The sequence below is a fragment of the Berghia stephanieae genome, chromosome 1 (assembly GCF_034508935.2).
Source record: "Berghia stephanieae isolate SIO BIC M18660-M18661 chromosome 1, UCSD_Bste_1.3, whole genome shotgun sequence".
Lineage (NCBI taxonomy): Eukaryota > Metazoa > Mollusca > Gastropoda > Nudibranchia > Aeolidiidae > Berghia > Berghia stephanieae.
Genome location: NC_088360.1, coordinates 140,648,057 through 140,668,882, shown reverse-complemented (window position 1 = coordinate 140,668,882; position 20,826 = coordinate 140,648,057). Strand labels below are relative to the sequence as shown.

The following is a 20,826-nucleotide window of genomic DNA, read 5'->3' as shown; positions in this document are numbered from 1 at the left end:
AGAAGAGAGAAGAGAAGAAGAGAAGAAGAAGAAGAAGAAGAAGAGAGAAGAAGAAAAGAGAAGAGAGAAGAAGAGAAGAAGAAAAGAAGAAGAGAAGAAGAAGAAGAAGAAGAAGAAGAAGAAGAAGAAGAAGAAGAAGAAGAAGAAGAAGAAGAAGAAGAAGAAAGAAGAAGAAAAGAAGAAGAAGAAGAAGAAGAAGAAGAAGAAGAAGAAGAAGAAGAAGAAGAAGAAGAAGAAGAAGAAGAAGAAGAAGAAGAAGAAGAAGAAGAGTCAATAACTATCGTCATTAGTGTGGCAGCGATAATGCGATTCTGACGATAATTGATGATGATGATGATGAAGATGATGATGATGATGATGATGATGATGATAATGATGATGATTGATTGATTCTTGGTAATAAAGGAAAAAAAAATTAAAAAAGAAAGAAAAAGAAAAGATAGAAAGAGAAGAATGCGAATTAAGAATTCAAAGAATAAATCCGAATTCGGCGAAATAACGGATAACTGAAGATTATTTACAAAAATGGCGACCTTCAGTGTTGTGCGTGCACTGTCTCAGGGCAAAGCCCATTCTTTCAGACATTTATGTCGTTTAAATTTATCCACACGCGATTCAGAGTTACAAATCCAAAGACATTCATACTTCAACTCATCTCAGTGCACCTCTCAGTCCGTCCGTTCACTGTGCTTTTATAACGATGGAAGAACCGGTGCTCTTGCACCCGTGCTGAAAGTGAAAGTTTGTAGGTTATCAACAGATTCGTCTATAAACAGTACCATTCCAACTCATTTACGTAGGCTCTTTTCAACCCCAACAGGAGAAACCAATAAAACAAAAGAAACGGGTACTTCTGAAAGTTCCAACGACAGTAAATCGGAAAAGGACAAAAAAGGAAAAGAATCTTGGTGGCGTGGGAAGAACTCGTGGAGACTGGGTCTAATTTTTCTTGGTGGTGCTTGCATCAGCTGGGGAGTTGGACTTGTCAACATTTGGGGTGAGCTCTTTTTTTTTGCAATCAGTTACTGTTCACTCGGTACGTGGATTATCTAGTGTAACCATATTAGCGGAAGGACGCCTTATGATATGATGATAACATCAAAGGATAGAGACTCAAACAGAGGCATGTGAGTGTAGTGTTGTCAGTGGTCAGTTGTGAGTATGTGTGTGATTTTTTTTAGCGTGATATGTGGTATGTGCATGTTGGTGTATTACAACTCAATGATTGTATAATAACAAGCACAGGGCAACCGCTGTGATTGTGTTATGATTGGACATTGTGTACTTAAGGTTGTGCGCACTTGTCGCTGAAATTATTGTCAAAGTTGTTGCTTTTTCTATTGATATTATTGAATTGTTGTTATTGTTGATATCATTTCTTCAGAGAAAAATTGTGGTTACTGGCCAGGAAAGGCCTAAAATAAACTCTGCTCTGTTATTTGAATATTGTCGTTTAGCATATTATAGTGATGTAGTGGTTAAACTTTGAGCTGGGGTTTTCGGGTTCAAAACTAGATAGAGAGGGGATAGAGTTAGAAAGGATACCTGAGTTTCACATTCCGTGATTGCTGTGATGCAGATGTCCTCATATCTCACCCTTACAATCATCCAGTTCTGTTAGTAAAGTGACTCTCTCCTCCTTCCCCCCTCTGAACTTTTTTCCCCACATATCTTGCAACAGAAATTAGAAGAAAAGTAGATAGGCCTGCCATACTGATTTTATAATTTTATATTACTTGTAAATCTAATTTTATTTTTTACTTTTTTTGCTTACATTTCTAAAGGTGCACCAGAGCTTGATCCAGATGGCAATGAGGTGAGACTTTGACTTTATCAATATATTACTCTTATTCGCAGCAAAGTTGACAATAAATATGTTTCATACTATTACATTGTCTGTTTTCTTAATGCTTGATTGACATTCAAAAGCTTAGAGCACCAAATCCACCACAAAATGTTTCCAAATTTTCTACATGGAATTTATGCCAGTTTAAACGAATTAGGAAAAAGTTGGTAGAGTGAAAATGTAAACAGTGATGCAGATAAGAAGCTTACTGATTTTCTTTAGAACGAGTGTAGTGAGTATCAAAAATAATTTGACAAGGTATGTGTGATCTCACAATGGCTAGAACGTTTTTGTTTTCTCCTAAAAACAGTTTACCATGTGCTCTAATTTTATTACTTGCGAATGTACAGAGCCTCAATAAAGAAAAAGATGTGAATGAAGGTACTGACCTGAATAGCACAAAAGAGGGTGTCTTAGTCCTTTTGATATTGCTACAAGCCTTGCAAGCCAGCAGAAGTAAACATGTCGTTATGATATTGTTACTATAACTGATTCTGTCCATTTCATAGGACAGATAATTTTATAGCCGTGTTGTTTTCATTATAAAAAATTTCGATAACATATGTCTTTTTAGTATTCATTTCCAGAATACATGAAAAGTGCATAATTTCATGTTTTCAGTCGTTGCTTTCATTTTGTTTCATTCCCTTTATATACCTAGCTGTTAATAGGAATTATTTTTGTAGTGATATCTCCTCATCTTATTTTTATTATTTTAAAATTTGTTTTGTATTTTGTGTTTTTCAGGTGCAAGACGAATTTTCAGAATGTAAGTATTACCTATTCATCCCACTATATTGAAATATTTTCCCTCGTGCTTTGGACAGTAGCTGGTTATTACAGACCTGACTACTACTACGAAAAATTCGTAAATATTACGGAAATTCAACTCCCATTTCAGAAATTCATTAACATTTCAAAGCCATTAAAACTTAATCAAAATGACAGTTAATGCTAAACCATATTATTGTAATGATTTTGAAGTATTGATTAATCATTGTGATATTAAATTGTTGATCTATAATGATAACTATAGTGTCCATTGTTTTTATCTCCTAAAAATACGAATTTTTCAATGTTCAGTTTTTAGCAGGCCTGCTATTATCCTAACTCAACTTTCTCTGGCTTCACATGAACAGAGAAATAACGAATTTAATTGATGGTCCATTAAAAATTTTGCAATTTCTTTTTTTTTTTCTATTTCATGAAGATTTGTCTATGTTATTTTAATACCTATTGCTTTGTTCCATAATCCAATTCCTGTACAATGAAGAATCTATTTTAATTTTTTTTTTAAATGTTAAAATGTATATTAATTTTAACTCTACTAGTTCGATTAATGTTGCAGAAAAATAAATTATGTAGCACATTTCCGTGTATTAAATGTGTTTCACGTTAGTTCATTCAATTTCAGATTGTTATTTATCCTTTGGATATGACACTAGTCTATCGCAAAGTACTTTCCACCAAATCTGCCAGCTACCCATTAACTGTTGGGTGGACAGGAGGGTCAGAAAAATATATCTCTACTGTACCCGGGATCGATCTCAGTCCCTTTGCGTGTGAAGCGAGTGCTCTACCAACTGAGCTATTGGGACCCCCTTTTATACCTTATTGATGGCTTAACATATTGCTTGGATCAGAGTAGAGCTTGTTATTATCACTACCTGTTCAGTCACATGCATTTTTATCATGAGCTGAGCCACGTAACCTCTGATGTTCAGTTGAGGCCAGTCTAATGGTTGTGACGCATGGGCTGGTTCATAAAATTACTTCCATTGCCAAAGATGAAAGATTGCGCATTGATTGTTATGGAAATACGGTGAACCAGCTACTGTCCAAAACAAAATATTTATTTTAAAAATTGAGCTTACATATAGCGCAATATCCACTCAACGTGCCAAAGCGCTTTACAATGGGGTCCCTGGCCAACAGCAACACTTAACATGTAGGGCGTGACATGACGCATGTTAGGCGATATCACAATTTTTTCGGACAGAGACAAAGCTGTAAATGTAAACGGCCAGGTAATCATTTTACACATGAGTACGGTGAGAGAATTTTCCAAGGACTCAACTATGCGCCGAGTGAGACTCGAACCCAGGACCTTCCGATCCGAAAGCGAGCGTCATACCACAAGACCACATAGCCGCGCAACCAAAACCTTTCATTTTTTCATTGTCCGAGTAAGCAACCCGTAACAGGGTATAATTTTCTACTAGTCAAAACATCATGGGTTATCTTTATGTTGTGTTTTATTTGTGTAAAAAAAAAAATGCTTGTATTATAGATTGGCAATGGCTAAAGTTTACACTTGTTATCATTTGTATTCTGATCGACTTTTTAAAAATAGTTTCTCAAAACAAAAGAATAGTTGTATATTCAGAAATTGTAATTAATTAATATTTTGTTGATTTTTGTCAGTGCCCACAGCTTTAGCCTACTTCAAAAGAACCTGGAAGGAAATGAACATATTCAAACAGGTTGTTATCATTCTTAAATAATTATTTTTTCTTATCTAAATTTGATACTTACTTTATTTGAGGGAAGAAGTGTTCATATGTTGTGAAGGTCATAACTGTGTTTCAGAGAAAAAGTGCATTTTATTGAGATTTCTTAATCGTGTTTTGTTTGTGTTCCAGTTGGAATTTTATTTTCTAGGTAGCTGTGTTGTTATCAAAATTAGGAACGCGTCACATGCCTCTCCTGTTGTAATAATGTTTTGTTCAAGGCAATATTGATGAATCTAAAATGTCATTTTAAAACTGCAAACTATGCCCATGCTTCGTAGGATCTACAACTGTTTAACATTTATCTTATCAGAATTTTACAATGTACTTAAATCATCCTTTAAAAAAAAAAAAAAAAAAAAATATATATATATATATAATATATATATATATATATATATATATATATTATATATTATATATATATTATATTTAATTTATATTTGAGCTTTTATATAGTGTGCTCAATGAACGTTACTTGGGGTCCCTGGCCAACAGCAACATTTAACATTTAGGAGACATGACGCCTGTTAGGCGATGTTACAATTTTTATCAGACAGAGGCAACGTTGTTAACGGTCAGGTACTCATTTTACACCTGAGGACGGTGAGAGAATGTGAATAAAGAGGACTCAACTATGCGTCGAGTGAGGCTTGAACCCAGGACCTTCCGATCCGAAAGCAAGTGTCATACATACCACATAGACGCACAAAAGTATCCTTTAAGTTCAGGTGTTATTTTTTTAGCAATTACATAATCTTGGCTCCATAATTAATGCATATATTATTATTTTTATTGTCATCGTTTTGGGTCTTTACAGAAAATCCAAGATCCCTCGAGAGAAAAATTGCTCCCAGATCCTTTGACCTACCCATACATGCAGCCCCCATATACCCTGGTGTTGGAAATGACTGGTGTGTTGATTCATCCAGACTGGACCGTATGTATCTCTTAATTTAACTCGCTCAATCCTAGAGATTTTTGCTACTTTTCAAAATTGGAAAAAATGTATTAAAAATGAGAATGAACATAGATAGTTATATTCAACTATCATTAACATGCAAAAACTAAAACATTAGCTTTGATACTATGCCTATAATTTGTCGCAGAAAAAATGTAATAGATAGGCATGGGGTAAAAGTAACATGATCGAGTAAACTATGGATATAGTCGGGTGTTAGGGTTGAGTGAGTTAATCAGAAGTGCAAACTATTACCAATTTTGTCTATTTTCCGTATATTTACGGAATTCAGTATGTTATAAACCCTCAGTATATTTTCCAGTCACCTGCTGAATGGAAAAAAGTAAGTGCATCATGTCTTTTCATTGGAGTTCAGCACTCAGAAAGGGGCCAGTCTACTTGTTTATTTAAAAGTTCAGTAAATTTTTGCCTCCTGAATTGGCATCCCTGTATTACAAAAGATAATAATTTTTTTGCATAAATATGGTGCCAATATGAAAAATATGTAAATTCTGGAAAATTTTGCATTTTTACCATATTGCCGTTTTCCTTGTATTTAAGAGTATTTATGTGTGTCCAATTTTACAATTTTGAAATGGGGATTGTGATGGATTACATAATATTTTTGCCTCCCGACTTACACATTTCTGATTCTTGAGGTTGGCATCTCTGTTTAATAATATGATCTTCTTACTCTGATGAGTGCTCTCGACATTGCAATTGCAAGCTTGTGTGGAAAGAGGAAAAACTTAGATGTTTGCATCTTTTGATTGTTAATCAATTGTTAACCCTTTAACACTAAGATTTAATTTCTCTCAAATAATAATTCTCCAGTCATATCAAAATTAATTTGACTTAGTTTTAAATGTGATACATGTTTTCTCACTACTGCTACTCTTTCCTTGAAAGCTGTAAGAATTAATTTGGAGTAAAATTAATAAATAAACTCGATCTGTGCAGTAAAGTCTTATGATCATATCCAGACCATCCCCTATCATCCAATTATGTTCTTGTTGTTCCTGGCACAGTAACATATGTTACTGTGAATGACATAATCAGTCGGATGGTGGAAAGGTTTGAACTGAGATATTGCCAAGTTTAGTTAGAAGGTCAATTTTATCAAAAATGATTTCTTGTCATAAATGATTAAATCAACCCTTTTTGTACATCTTCGGGAAATATCAAAGCTTAATTTCACTTCTAAATATTTTTTACAGCCAGTCAAGTTGAAAAAGTATGAAATTTGAGAAAAGTTGCTGGATACCTTTCCCATATATCTGACCATAACTTCATGAAAAATCAAATAAAGATTAAAATGCTTTTGGGGGCCATACCTGCCTATTATTACGGACCGTCCGTAATTGTTACGGAAGTGTAAGGACAATTACAGATTTACGGAAATAGAAGAAATATTACTGATACAAATGGTCGCAACGTTAAATTAAAAAAACAATTATTTTTTTTTCATTATTTACCGCATGCTACAATTTAAAAAATCTCAATGCCTCGTTGGCTGGCGACGAGTGACGTCATGGACTCGACACAGAAACTTTACCCTCATTGGTAGACACAGTGCAGTGTCGAAAGTAGGTCATCAATAAGCAAATTATTATCGCGGGGGCATACATATAGAAAAAGGTGTATCTATCATTATTTTTGTTTGCTTTAGTATTACTGAAATCTGACCATTAATTACTGATGAATTTTGTATTTCTTACTGAATTTGAAATTTTCAAGTAGGCAGATATGGGGGGCATATTCGTTCAGAAAATGCCAAAAATTGCAAAACCAAACTTTTCGTCTTCCGACTGATTATTATGTCATGCACTGACACGTATATTTAACCTTTCATTTTCAGTATAGCACTGGCTGGCGTTTTAAGAAAAGACCCGGTATTGATTATTTTCTCAGTCAAGTCGGACCACCTCTGTTTGAAGTCGTCATTTATTCATCCGAAATTGGAATGGTAAGTTTTTGTTTAAAAAAAAAATTAAAATTGAGCTTTATATAGTGCAATATCCACTAAATGTGCTCAAACTGCTTTACAAGGGATCCCTGGTCAACAGCAACATTTAACATGTAGGACGGGACATGACGCCTGTTAGGCGATATTACAATTTTTCGGACAAAGACAACGCTGTTGACGGCCAGGTACTCATTTTACACCTGAGTATGGTGAGAGAATGTGAGTAAAGAGCCTTTTCCAAGGACTCAACTATGCGCCGAGCGTAGGCTCAAACCCAGGACCCTCCGATCCGGAAGTGAGTGTCATACCACAAGACCACATAGCCGTTTTAAGTCCATCTCTGTCTTTTATAACTGTGTGTTAAAGGCTTTCATTTGTCTTTATAGTTTATACAGATCATGAGTGTTATCCAATAAATTATTTATTTACTCTCTCAAATCCTCAAATTAATTAAGCTAATTAAAATTCATATTTAAAAAATAATTTTGAACTTAGCGTTCCAAAATTTTGATAGGAAATGAAGTGAGTGGGAAAGTGCCAGAAGACAATAGAGAATAAAATTTTGTGGTAGCGATGGGGGCTCGAACCTGAGACCTTACTGATCTTCCCCGGGGGAAGTGGCTATAGATAGACCAGAATTTGAAGCAGCTTTTTAGGGGTCGTGGATAGCTCATAAGGTAGAGTCATGATCTTCCCAGCCAGGCAGAGTTGTCGTACCAGTAAGGTCGTAGGTTCGAGCCCCCCCCATTGCTGCCGCTGAATTTTTTTATCTCTGTTGTCTTCTGGCACTTTCCTACTCACTTCATTTCTTGTAATTATCAACATAAGTGTCTGCTCGACTCACTTTTCCAAAGTTTTACGAGAAATCTTTGAGTATTGATGAATGGGGCTAATGAAGACTATTGTACAATTAACACAGCTAACTGTGCTTTGTTGCGCATAGTCCAGACATTGATTAAAAAAGCATTGGGTAATTTTAATAATCTAAATTTTATTTTTTTAAAGCAAAATAATTGAAGCATTAAATTAAAAAATTTTTTTTTTTTACTTTCCTGGCACCTTCCTACTCACTTAATTTCTTGTTATTAGAAAGCATTGGGTAATTTTAATAATTTTTTTTTTTTTTTTTTAAGTATTGAAATTGAAGCATTAAATTCTTGTTTTTTTGTTTGTTTTTTTTTTTTACTTCAGACTGCAGATCCCTTAGTGAATAATCTAGATCCACAAGGATATGTGATGTACAGGCTCTATCGAGATGCCACTCGTTACATGGATGGTCATCACGTTAAGGTTGGTTCGTAAATTAGATTAAGTTGTACGGCAAAGAACGTGAATTCAGTAAGCCAAGCATAACTCTGATATATTGTTGCTTTAGTATATGATCCTTTTCTACATGACAAAATCCTTTATTCTGATATTGTTGTTTTATTATTTGATCCTTTGGTACAGGACAAAATCCTTTATTCTGATATTGTTGTTTTATTATTTGATCCTTTGGTACAGGACAAAATCCTTTATTCTGATATTGTTGTTTTATTATATGATCCTTTTCTACAGGACAAAATCCTTTATTCTGATATTGTTGTTTTATTATATGATCCTTTTCTACAGGACAAAATCCTTTATTCTGATATTGCTGTTTTATTATATGATCCTTTTCTACAGGACAAAATCCTTTATTCTGATATTGCTGTTTTATTATATGATCCTTTGCTACAGGACAAAATCCTTTATTCTGTGTGCTGAAATTCATCAAAAGTGCCTTTTATTTTATTTTGTAATATATGGACCTGCCAATTTTACAGATTAGTCAGTGAATACAAATTTTGTGAGGGGATGGGGGATTTGGCTAAAATTTGGATATTTTACCCCAAATTCCTATCTGTAAACCATAATTTTCGACTAAAAGTGATGAAAATAATTACTTGATACAGAAATGGAAATATAGCATCTATAAATAATAATTTTTTCTGGACCAGTACTGATTGTTTCTTTAAATTCAGATTTTTTTTCTTTCATAAAATGTATACATTTTTTTATTTTGTTACAAGTGGCAAATCTATAATTGTTTAACTTAAATTCACGTTTAGAATTGTTTACCTTGGCAAGGATTTGTATTTTTTATTTTGAGGCTCTGCAGTTTTGTGGTATGACTTTCACCTTTGGATTGAAGGTATCGTGGTCGAGTCCCACACCCTTGTTAGGATAAGTAAAGATTTACTGGTTTATTTGGTTAAGTACGTCCCAGACTGGGAATACAAATTTGGGTCCTTGGAAAATGCTTCTTATACATACTGTGTCTTCTATCCCCTTATGTCTGTTTTCCAACATGCTTTCTGTCTTTGTCTTGGAATGAGATTACTTGGTTTTGTCCTGGCCCTGGCCGGAGTCCTGCCTGGGAGGGAAACAGTCAAATGCATAGTTATTGTTTTGGGAGATGATATTTTTTTCCTTGTAATTCATCTCCCATTATGTATTATTATATTTGTTATTTTGAATGTATAATGTAAACATTTGAGTGTATTCCTCTTTGTTGGATCTTGTGTTTGTGTGTGGATGAGACTAATAAGTGATCTCAAAACTAAGTACATTGGTGGTATGCTCTTGGAATTTACATCTGATCCCTATTTGTTCCCAGTTCCACTTTGCCTTACTTTCTCTTAGGTGCTTTAATTGTAATTCTGGAACTTTTTACTATTCCATTTTCTTCCTTTTTACTGGCGCTGATATAACCTAAATGTGTTGCAAGCGCCGTAAAACCCTTAAAAACAAACAAAACAAACAAAATGCTTCTTACTCACATTCTCTCACTACACTCAGGTGTAATAGACAGTAATGGCATTGAAAAAAATTATAATAGTCCCATTTCGGCGTCATACATGTTAAATGTTGCTGTGGCCAAGGACCTCTTGTAAAGTGCCTGGAACAGTGAATGGGTAGCTGAGGCTGTTAGATTTGGCTTTTGGATAGCAAGAAATTGCTATTTTGTCCGTTTCATGCTGTAGAAACCGGGATAAACTCCTGCTCCATGGGCCGAATGTCTTTGAAGGACTACTTGTGTTATATTTAAAAAAACTTAATTTTTTTGTTTGTTTGTGTCCATCTTCCAGGATCTGTCATGTTTAAACCGTGATCTGTCCAAAGTGATCATGTTGGACTGCAATGATAAGTCGGTCAGGTTGCAGCCCAGGAACTCTTTGGTGTTGAAGAAGTGGAAAGGTGAAGATGGAGACAGGACATTGGTTGATTTGGCACATTTTTTGAAAAGTAAGATTTTTGACAGATTTATGAGAGAGGCGTATTTTTTGTTTTAATAGTTGACCCTCCTCTGTTGTTTACATGTATTTATAGCGTTCATAGTTTGTGTCTTCTCTAAACAGAAATAGGGCCTGTGCTTTCATATTGAATAAGACAAGATATAATGTCATGTTAGTGTAAAATCAAAGGGGATTTCCCTCCTGCTTTTACAGACCTGTCAATTCTCCAATTATCTGGAAATTCCTGGTATTTGTTCCTATTCTAATTCCTGATTTCCTTCATTTCCAGCTTTTTCCTGATTTTGGTTATATTTTAATATCGTTCCAGAAAAAAAAACCCACCACCATCATCATCAACAACAACAATAGTATTATAATAAAGTAATGCATAGCACTTGTATAGCACATAACCATGACTAGGCCATACTCTATGCACTTCATCATCATTATCATCATAATCAACAACTAATCATCGTCTTTAAAATGTTCATCATCATCACCATCATCATCATCATCATCATCATCATCATCATCATCAACAACAACAGCACCATCGTCATCACCATCATTATCACATTTAAATCCAAGGTTTGCAGAAAGAATTTTCCCAAATTTTGTCTTTGAAAACTTTGTGGGATTGTAATTTTTTTTCGCTGGAAATCATTGTGGTTGACAACCTGTTCTTTTCTCAATGTTCACTTTTGGTCTGTTCTAATGTACATTCTCATTTCATTTGTGATTAATTTAGTATAATTCTTTAATTCTCAGCTATCGCAACAAGTGGTGTGGAAGACATTCGTCCTGTCATAGATTACTACAGCCAGTGTGAAGATCCCTTAGCTGCTTTTAGAGAAAACCAGAGGAAACTTCAGGTACGACTCTTTTCCCAAGCCTTTCTAATTTTTTTAGATATATGTTTTAAAAAAGATATTTCTTGTTTGTTCCACTCAATTTATAATAGTTTTTGGTTTAACATAGGTGGAATTAGAAATATGGATGTAGAGCTCTTTTGCCAATGATTGATGTATGTATTGGTGTAGTGTATTTTTCAATCTGTGTTTTCATGTACGATTTAGCAGCTTTTACAAGTTGGAGCTTTTAATGGGACACATGAAAGTAACCAGTTCCGAATAAAAGGGGAATAACTCATTTTAAACATCTAAATTCAAGCAGACGTCATTCACTATAAAAAGTAGTCTATCATAAGGTTGACTTGTATACCTCTGATTTTAAAAAAATAAATTTACAAGTAGGCTCCTCAATTGTTTATTTTTAACACTGTGAAATAGCCACATATTGTTGTGTCATATAAATCATACTCAGCGTGGCTCAGCGGGTACAGTCTTTGCTTCATACCTGAAAGATACAGAGTTCGATTGAACTGTCGCTGCACTGTGTGGCCTTGAGCAAGTCACCTTGGCCTAGCTTAATTTGCAGCTCTGCACTGCAGCTGACTCCTGGGTTATTCCAGTCTTCCCTTGGAATAGACGCTAGAGACAAATTTCCCCTATGGGATGTATAAAGGGAATTTAATTTATTTATTTGTTTATTTTGTTTAAATTCCTTTTTTTTTTTTCCCGATTTTATTTTATTCTAGGAAGAGGAAGAAGCAAGGGCAAAGTTTGTGGCTGAAGAGAACAAGAAGAAGAGTTGGTTTGCTGGATTCAAGAAGTAAAGTAGGGAAAATTGCCATTGTCAGCTGTGATAACTGATAAACTCACTGTCAGTGTCTTTAGAGCCATTCTGAAAAAAAAAAAAAAAATGGATACTATTGTAAATGATGCAAGATTATATTTGCAAATTGTAGTAAAGTGTACATGATTGTTTTCTTCTAATAAAGACAGCATTTTCTATTTACATGAATAATCATGAAGATTAAGCAGACTCAACGCTTACTGAAGAACTCTATGAGTTTCACCTTAATATCTCTGATATTATGCTGCAATATTTATATCGCCTTTATTTACTCATGTTCAGAGTTTTGCTGGCTAAAGATTCCGTTAATATTTTAATGATCTTAAAACATTATTTCCCAGTTATTGGTCTTGGTGGATGAAAATAAAGTCTCTTGCCAGTGGATATTTTGGCTATGATTTACATGTGTTGGAGAAAGAGGTGTTATACATGTTAATATTGGTGTATCGATGACGTAATGCAGTAACAAAATTACAGAGATTTTATTTTTGAATTTTTTTTTGTTTTGTTTTATTTTTTATTTAAAAATTTTTTTTTTTTTGAATAGTCTCATATTTACATTAATGGATGATCCAAAAAAAAAAAATTTATAGCTAAGGGTGAGGCCACCATCTTTTGGCCGATGGACTCTTCATCAGTTCTCAGATGCCTTTAATTTCTCTTCTATATCCTTTATATCATTTCTCCTTTCCATGTTTCTTTGTGTCCTTGTACTTGAATTGGACCTTTTAGTGATGCATGGGGGCCTGTCTTGAATCTTTTGCTGGGAGGGGAACACAGATGGATTTATCATTTTGTGAGAGATGACGTTTTTATCTTTCCTTGTAAATCACATCTCTCAAGTATATGTCATTGTTAGGTTTTTATTGTAAGGCTTATTTTATAACCATCTGATTTTTTCCCTTGTCACAGGGAATTTGTAGTGGTTTCAGTTTGAGGCTTAAGGCAGCTTCAAGCTGACTACAAAGTTATACAGTGCCCTTTAATCTACCCATGGTCTCAAACTAAGTACACTGATAGTGTGCTCCTGGAATCTATTTCTGTCCCCTATTTGAACCAATTCCCCCTTTGTCTGCCTTATTCTTGGATGCTTTAATTGTAATTCTAGAACTTTTTATTATCCCATTTTCTTCCTTTTTACTGGCGCTGATGTGACCCTAATGTGTTGCAAGCGCCGTAAAACCCTTAAAAACAAACATAACTACCTATGATATGGTCTCTGTTGAATTCATCCCCTCTGTCTCACTTTTATTATTAGAAGCTTGATAGCTAGATCTAAATCTATTAACTTTATTTATCCATCATCTTCCTTTTTATTGGCGCTAGAATGACCTAAAGGGCTTCTAAAACCCCCTGAAAACAAACTTATCACACAATCCATTTTATTTTGTCAACACAAAATGGTTGATAGCTTGATACACTTATGCTGTCTGCTGTATGGCTTTGACTCATGTCAGTGGATGGAGAGAGAGAGATGTGTAATTCAGTATGAAAGATCATGGTTTTCTCAGTAAGACTTAGATGCGATTTTGAGGATATATAGAAGTATATTTTGCTTGATACCCTTTTTGTTGTGTGTTGTGTGGTTTTAACTCGTGTCAGCGGGTGGTTGGATGGGAGCATCACCCTTGAATCATATACCTATGATGTTCGCATGGGTGTACGATCCGATAGTGATGTCGTTTCTTCTTCTCTTTACTAGCCTATCCTGCTTCTTTGGTTTGTGATTGTATTTTTGACAGGGGATATTTTTTTTCCTGTAAATCTTCTGCCTGTTTGTTCTTGGTTATTTATAATTTAGCTTATGATATCTTTAGGTTATGATTTTGATTTACATTTGTACTATTTTTGTTAGATTGCTTGTTTTTTTGTTTCAGCGGTCTCTCATATAACCTCAATTGTGTTGGAAGAGACCTAAAGCAACAAACAAACAAAATAACTCGTGTCAGCGAACGGAGAGAGAGAGATTTCTTATTGAGTATGAAAGATAATTGTTTTCTCAGTGAGACTTAGATGCGATTCTTGAGGATATAATATAGAAGTTTCTAGAAGGCTGATAGTTTGCTCGATACTTTTTTTGTTGTGTGATGTGTGGTTTTAACTCGTGTCAGCGAATGGAGAGAAAGAGAAAGGTTTTAGATTTCTTATGGAGTGTGAAGGGTCATTGTGTTTTTTTCAATGGAACTAAGATGCGATTTTGATGCTATGTAGAAACGACTGGAAGGATTTTTTTCAACGAGACTGAGATGCAATTTTTGATGCTATGTAGAAACGACTGGAAGGTTTTTTTCAACGAGACTGAGATGCGATTTTTGATGCTATGTAGAGATGACTGGAAAGTTTTTTTTAATGAGACTGAGATGCGATTTTTGATGCTATGTAGAAACGACTGGAAGGTTTACAGTTTACTTGATATATTTATGTTGCATGTTTTATTGTTTTAACTCATGTTAATGAATCGAAAACTGGGTGGGGATCCTGACCTCCCATAGTGGGCAGTGAGGTACTTTCTGTGTCTTCTATCACCCTGTGATTGTTTTCCAATTGCTTTCTGTCTTTGTCGTGGAATGAGATTACTTGGTTTTGTCCTGACCCTGGCCGGAGTCCTTGGCTGGGAGGGAAACAGTCGAATGTATAGTTATATATTTGGGAGATGATTTTTTTTTTCTTGTAAATCATCTCTCTGTTATGTACTGTTATTTTTTTATTTTTAACAAATGATTTGAAAACATTTGAGTATATTCCACTTAGTGGTGCTGGTGTCTGGTTGGGTGTCTGGTTGGGACTTTTAGGTGATCTCAAACTAAGTACACTGATCTTGCCCTTTTGTCTTACTGTTTCTTCAAGCACTTTTAATTGTACAGCAAGAATATCAATTTTCTTCCTTTTTGCCGGCATTGATATAACCTCAATGTGTTGCAAGCGCCGTAAAACCCTTAAAAAAACAAACAAACAAATAACGAATCGAAAATAAAAAAGGGGCGGGGGGGGGAGAAAAAAAATGTTTTAAAAAATGTGTAATGGGGAACAACTCTGGTAATGCAAATGTTATTGCAATAATGACTGGATAGACTCCCCTCCCCTGTTGGATGTTTAGATTATATGAGAATGTTGCAGGGATAAGATAGCGACTCCTCAGAGGAATATAATGATATTCCATCAGGTTAAAGGAGTATTCATTATCTTAGTAATTTAGAATCACAAAAAAAATTGTTTTCTCTCTACAAGTATTCTGGTATAAACGGCAAATCTAGGAATTTTATATATGGTCCTATCGACCAAAACGTTATAATTACAATGCGTTGTAATTTGTTAATAAATATCTGCGGACACTGTATGTACTACATAGGTATTATATGGCTCTGCTTTGTTTCTTTTAGTTTTAGTGGGATTATGTGGTCTTGTGGTATGACACTCGCTTTCGGATTGGAAGGTCCAGGGTTCGAGTCTTGTGCTAGGTGCATAGTTGAGTCCTTAGAGAAGGCTCTTTACTCACATTCTCTCACCGCACTCAGGTGTGCAAATGAGTACCTGGCCGTTAACAACGTTGTCTGTGTCCGAAAAATTGTAATATCGCCTAACAGGCATCATGTCCCGTCCTACATGTTAAATGTTGCTGTTGACCAGGGACCCCTTGTAAAGGGCTTTGAGCACATTTAGTGGATATTGCGCTATATAAAGGTCAATTATAAATTTTTTTATGGTTTGAAAATGTTGGCAAATCCTCTTACTATGTCCATTATACCCTTTACATCACAAATGGATAACAAACCTGTATTTCTTTTTTTTTTTTTTTTTTTTTTTTTAAATTTTATTGAGATGACAAATATTTTGAATACATACATGGTATATATGCGAAATGAACACGTGAGTTTCAGGTTTGATTTTATCTATTTTAAAATATATATATATATATATAATATATATATATATATATATATATATATATATATTCCCTGGCTGTACGACTGATGCAGGCTTAGACTTAGAGCGACATAGTTTATTTCGATTTTAGTAGATGATATGATATGAGAAGCATGATAGGTGTCTGGTTTGTATTGTGTTGTGTGATTGTGTGTGTGTGTGTGTGTGAATGAGAGTGTGTGTGCTTTTGTGTGTGTGAATGAGTATGTTTCAGCCTAAGTAATTTGGAATTTTAGAGTCTGGTGTCTCAGAGGTATAGCGCTATATAAGTTTTCAGAAGTATTATTATTATTATTATTATTATTATTATTATTATTATTATTATTATTATTATTATTATTATTAATTGTTTGTTATCTTAGGTGAGGTATCAATCCATTGGATTTTATAATTATAATTATAATTTTAAAAAAAATGAAGCTGATTGAAAAAAAGGACCATGAATGTGAGGCACACATCTGCATTGCTGTCCAACACTGCTGTATATAAATCCTTTTTTAAAGACGCAGTTGAAATAGCGTTAGTTGATTATTAATGATTCGTGTGCTGGTGAGTGAGTCCGGCTCTGTCTGAGTCTGTGAAAAAAGCCTTGGGCTGGCGGATGGGTTGATTGTTGCTGGAATTATTTAATTTTTTGTTGTTTTTGTTTGTTTGATTGATTGTCTGTTTATTAAAATCATGTTTTATTCAAAGTCATATGCGTTGTTGTTGGTTGAAGATCTTTTGTCTGGGTGGGGTTTCCTACCTCCCATAGTGGGCAGGGAGGTACTTGCTGTGTCTTCTGTCCCCCTGTACCTGTTTTCCAACATGCTTTCTGTCTTTGTCTCGGAATGAGATTACTTGGTGGTTTTGTCCTGGTCCTGGCTAGAGTCCTAGCTGGGAGGGAAACAGTCAAATGCATAGTTATTGTTTTGGGAGATGATATTTTTTTTTCTTCGTAAATCATCTCTCTGTTATGTATTATTATATTTGTTATTTTGAATGTATAATGTAAGCATTTGAGTATATTCCTCTTTGTTGGATTTTGTGCTTGTGTCCGGATGAGACTTATATGTGATCTCAGACAAAATACATTGGTGGTATGTTCTTGGAATCTACATCTAATCCCTATTTGTTCCCAGCGGGTGGTTGGATGGGAGCATCACCCTTGAATCATATACCTATGATGTTCGCATGGGTGTACGATCCGATAGTGATGTCGTTTCTTCTTTTCTTTACTAGCCTATCCTGCTTCTTTGGTTTGTGATTGTATTTTTGACAGGGGATATTTTTTTCCCTGTAAATCCTCTGCCTGTTTGTTCTTTGTTATTTATAATTTAGCTTATGATATCTTTAGGTTATGCTTTTGATTGACATTTGTACTATTTTTGTTAGATTGCTTGTTTTTTTGTTTCAGCGGTCTCTCATATAACCTCAATTGTGTTGGAAGAGACCTAAAGCAACAAACAAACAAACAAAACTATTTGTTCCCAGTTCCCCTTTGTCTAACTTTCTTTTGGGTGCTTTAATTGTAATTCTAGAACTTTTTACTATCCCATTTTCTTCCTATTTACTGGCGCTGATATAACCTAAATGTGTTGCAAGCGCCGTAAAACCTTGGTTCATTTGAGTTTGTTGAATGGCCTTGGAGCTAATGCAGGTGTTAGAATTTGAATGAGAAAAGTGATGAAAGAATTCTTGAAGAGGAAAAAAGAAAAAAAAAAAAAAGACATGTTTTTAAGTCCTGCAGCGCAATTGATATTTTTAGATTTATCCTTGTTTTGTTTTGCTTCACTGAGCATGGCGTTATGTTTGAGTCAGCTGTTGTCAATTACAATTATAGTATAGTTATAAATACATAGGATAATAACATTTGTGCTCTTAACTATCAAAATCAAAGCGCTTATATATATATATATATATATATATATAATATATATATATATATATATATATATATATATATATATATATATATATATATGTTTGGCGATATTACAATTTTTCGGACAGAGATAATGCTGTTAGCAACAGCCATGTACTCATCTTACTCCTGAGTACGATGAGACAATGTGAGTAAATAGCCTTTTCCAAGGATTCAACTATGCGTCGAGCAAGGTTTGAATCTGTCGATAAATGAATTTTGAAAATGTTAAAAAGGAAGAGAAAGTGGTTAAAAACTGTTTTGTCAGTGTACAGCACATTTGTGTAAGTTGATTTTGTATTTATCATGTTTGTCAATGAACTTCATCAAAGGACTTTAGTGGCGATGCACTGCCTTAGTGTGTATAGAAAAACATGTTATCGTTATTTTTAGCATCTCATGGTTTATGTTTTGAAATTCTTTATGTTGATATGAATAAATTGTTAAATTTATGAAGTCTTCGAGTTGATTGTATAGATATTTCGAAGTTGACGTCACTCAGGTCTTTGTTATTGTTTTTTTGCCATCGGCGTTTATGAGTAATTGTCACTAAAACTGTATTAACCAGCCGATAAACGATCATGATTACACACAGCTTTGTGTGTTGGTCTGACTGTTATACTTCCGGATGGCAGTTCGCTTGTGAACAGTTAGGAGACCATCTCTTGATTTATGGGCAGGCGGCTTTGCGTAAAGGCGGTGAGTGTTGTATACATCAAAGAGTACCGCTGACCGATGGGTAAGTAGTGGTTGTGTAACCCAAAAGCCCTGCCGACTCGACTGCAAGGTCTTGTATGTAATAGTTGCGTCACCATCTCAACGCTCAGGAATTAATTAATGAGGACTCTCAGTATATATAATATAGTAAAAAAACGAAACAACGCTTTTGAATCACACGAGATACATCAGTGTGCTCGTCGCATTGAGAATTGAAAAATGAGATATAAATCAAGAAAACCGACCGGAAAATAAAGAAACTATCATTAAATTAAAAAAATTGAGCAATATTTTTTTCAAAATCAATCTACTAGAAAAATTTTTTATTTCTAAACCTATTTTTGTGAAACAAAGATAACTGTTCTCCTTTTTGCAAGCTGATTCAACAATGTGGTTTTCAAATTTATCGTATACGTAATCATTTGGAAGCTCCCAAGAAAGGTATTTTTGTGTAATCTCTTTCACACACACGCGCGCGCCACACACACACACACACACACACACACAAACACCACAAACATATACAAACAATACACATCCCTGGTCATCTATTGCCTATATTATTAATGTTAATATATACATCCCATGCTGATTGTCACTACCCCCCCCCCCCCCCTACCCCTTAACCATTTCCACCATCCAAGTACCAGCGGCCTTTTCTCTTTGATTTCGTATCATGGTCTACCCGAAGCCCAACACCTCGATCGTTTGTGGGTCACCCCCCTCCTCCCTCCCCCCACCTTCGCCCGTAATCAATTTATAATTTTCTCTCTGTATAGAGCGCCACGTGCACAATTATTATTGAATGACACTGACCTTGCCCCTCCCCTAACACAAGCCAACAGCAACCCAAGCTATCCTCTATCACGTGACATTAGATCCGATGCTGCATACCGCTTGAGAGTCTTCACTATCCAGATCTCGTTCATGGTCACGTGAGAAGGCTATATCCGTTCGGGTTCGGCGTTCGGCGTCTCGTTCGACCCGATTTCGTTAAAAGCCCAATGTTGTGAGCTTCTTAACCAAGCACATACTATCTATAGGTAGATCTGCATGATATTGGGAAGGCTATTACTGATTGAGTTTCTTTCTAGTCCATCAGGCCCAAAGAGTTTATTCCGGTTTTCTATAGCGTGAAACGGACATTAGCAATTGGATTCAATTGTCTGATGTCACGCCGCCCAGAAACGGCGGCCATCGTGGTTCTAAACAAAGAAAAATCGGTACTTTTTATTCTTCATGCTGGCTAGAACTTTTCACATGTCTTATATCTAATGTTTTTTTTCCTCTGGATACCCTTTTATGCTCGTCGGAGAAATGTTTCATAAGAGCGTCCGCTATTGTTCCGATAGTTTAGAGCCAGTTACTAAGTTACCATGCGTCATTACGAGGGTAGTGACGTTACGACTGTTGAAGCGTATTGCTTGATACCCTTTGGAAAGGACACCAACAGACCCAGTTACTGGGTGGGGGCTTTGATTTTGCTCACTCCTGATAATATTATTATATCACAGTGACAAATTAGGGAACAGGCACGGCGCCAGTGTCAGATATAATATCTGAAAAAATAGTTATGAAACAATGCCAGACAAAACAGAAAGAAAAATACCAAAAAGAAAAAAGGCATCCCTAAAAATCAGCCTGCCTCCACTGGGAATCAAACCTTGGGCATCCTGATTTATATAAAAAAACAAAAACAACCAAAAACAAAAAAAAAAAAACAAACAAAAAAAAACAATCAAACTAAAAAAAAAAACACATTTTAAAAAGTGCGATATCTAAACGTACTAAACGTACCCAAAGCGCTTTACAAAGGCGGGTCCCTGATCAACGGCAACACGTAACATTTAGAAAGAGACATGACGCCTGTTAGGCGATATTACAATTTCTTTCCAACGCAGAGACAACGCTGTTAACGGTCAGGTACTCATTTGGGTGGGAGAATGTGAGTAAGGAGCCTTTTCCAAGGACTCAAACTATGCGCCGAGCGAGGCTTGAACCCAGGACCTTCCGACCCGAAGCGAGTGTCATACCACAAGACCACACA

General features: G+C 35.1%; 1 protein-coding gene across 2 annotated transcripts; it reads left to right on the top strand.

Moving 5' to 3' along the window:
- The first annotated feature begins 386 nt into the window (after positions 1-386).
- LOC144963363 (mitochondrial import inner membrane translocase subunit TIM50-like) lies at positions 387-16,148 on the top strand. Of its 2 annotated transcripts, XM_078897325.1 has the most exons (11): positions 387-997; positions 1,785-1,816; positions 2,594-2,615; positions 4,271-4,329; positions 5,177-5,296; positions 7,176-7,283; positions 8,475-8,573; positions 10,394-10,550; positions 11,309-11,412; positions 12,138-12,216; positions 14,113-16,148. In XM_078897325.1, the coding sequence occupies exons 1-10, from the start codon at positions 526-528 to the stop codon at positions 12,213-12,215; spliced, it is 1,251 nt and encodes a 416-aa protein (XP_078753451.1). In that variant the 5' UTR covers positions 387-525; the 3' UTR covers position 12,216; positions 14,113-16,148. The 2 variants fall into 2 exon arrangements, with proteins under 2 accessions (XP_078753451.1, XP_078753450.1); XM_078897324.1 differs by lacking the exon at positions 14,113-16,148 and having other exon boundaries at positions 388-997; positions 12,138-12,619.
- The last annotated feature ends 4,678 nt before the right edge of the window (positions 16,149-20,826 follow it).

Excerpts from the sequence above, each read along its gene's own strand:
- LOC144963363 (XM_078897325.1), top strand. The coding sequence starts at position 526 with ATGGCGACCTTCAGTGTTGTGCGTGCACTGTCTCAGGGCAAAGCCCAT. Across the intron at positions 4,330-5,176 it reads AAATGAACATATTCAAACAG|AAAATCCAAGATCCCTCGAG; the intron begins GTTGTTATCATT and ends GGGTCTTTACAG. Across the intron at positions 7,284-8,474 it reads ATTCATCCGAAATTGGAATG|ACTGCAGATCCCTTAGTGAA; the intron begins GTAAGTTTTTGT and ends TTTTTACTTCAG.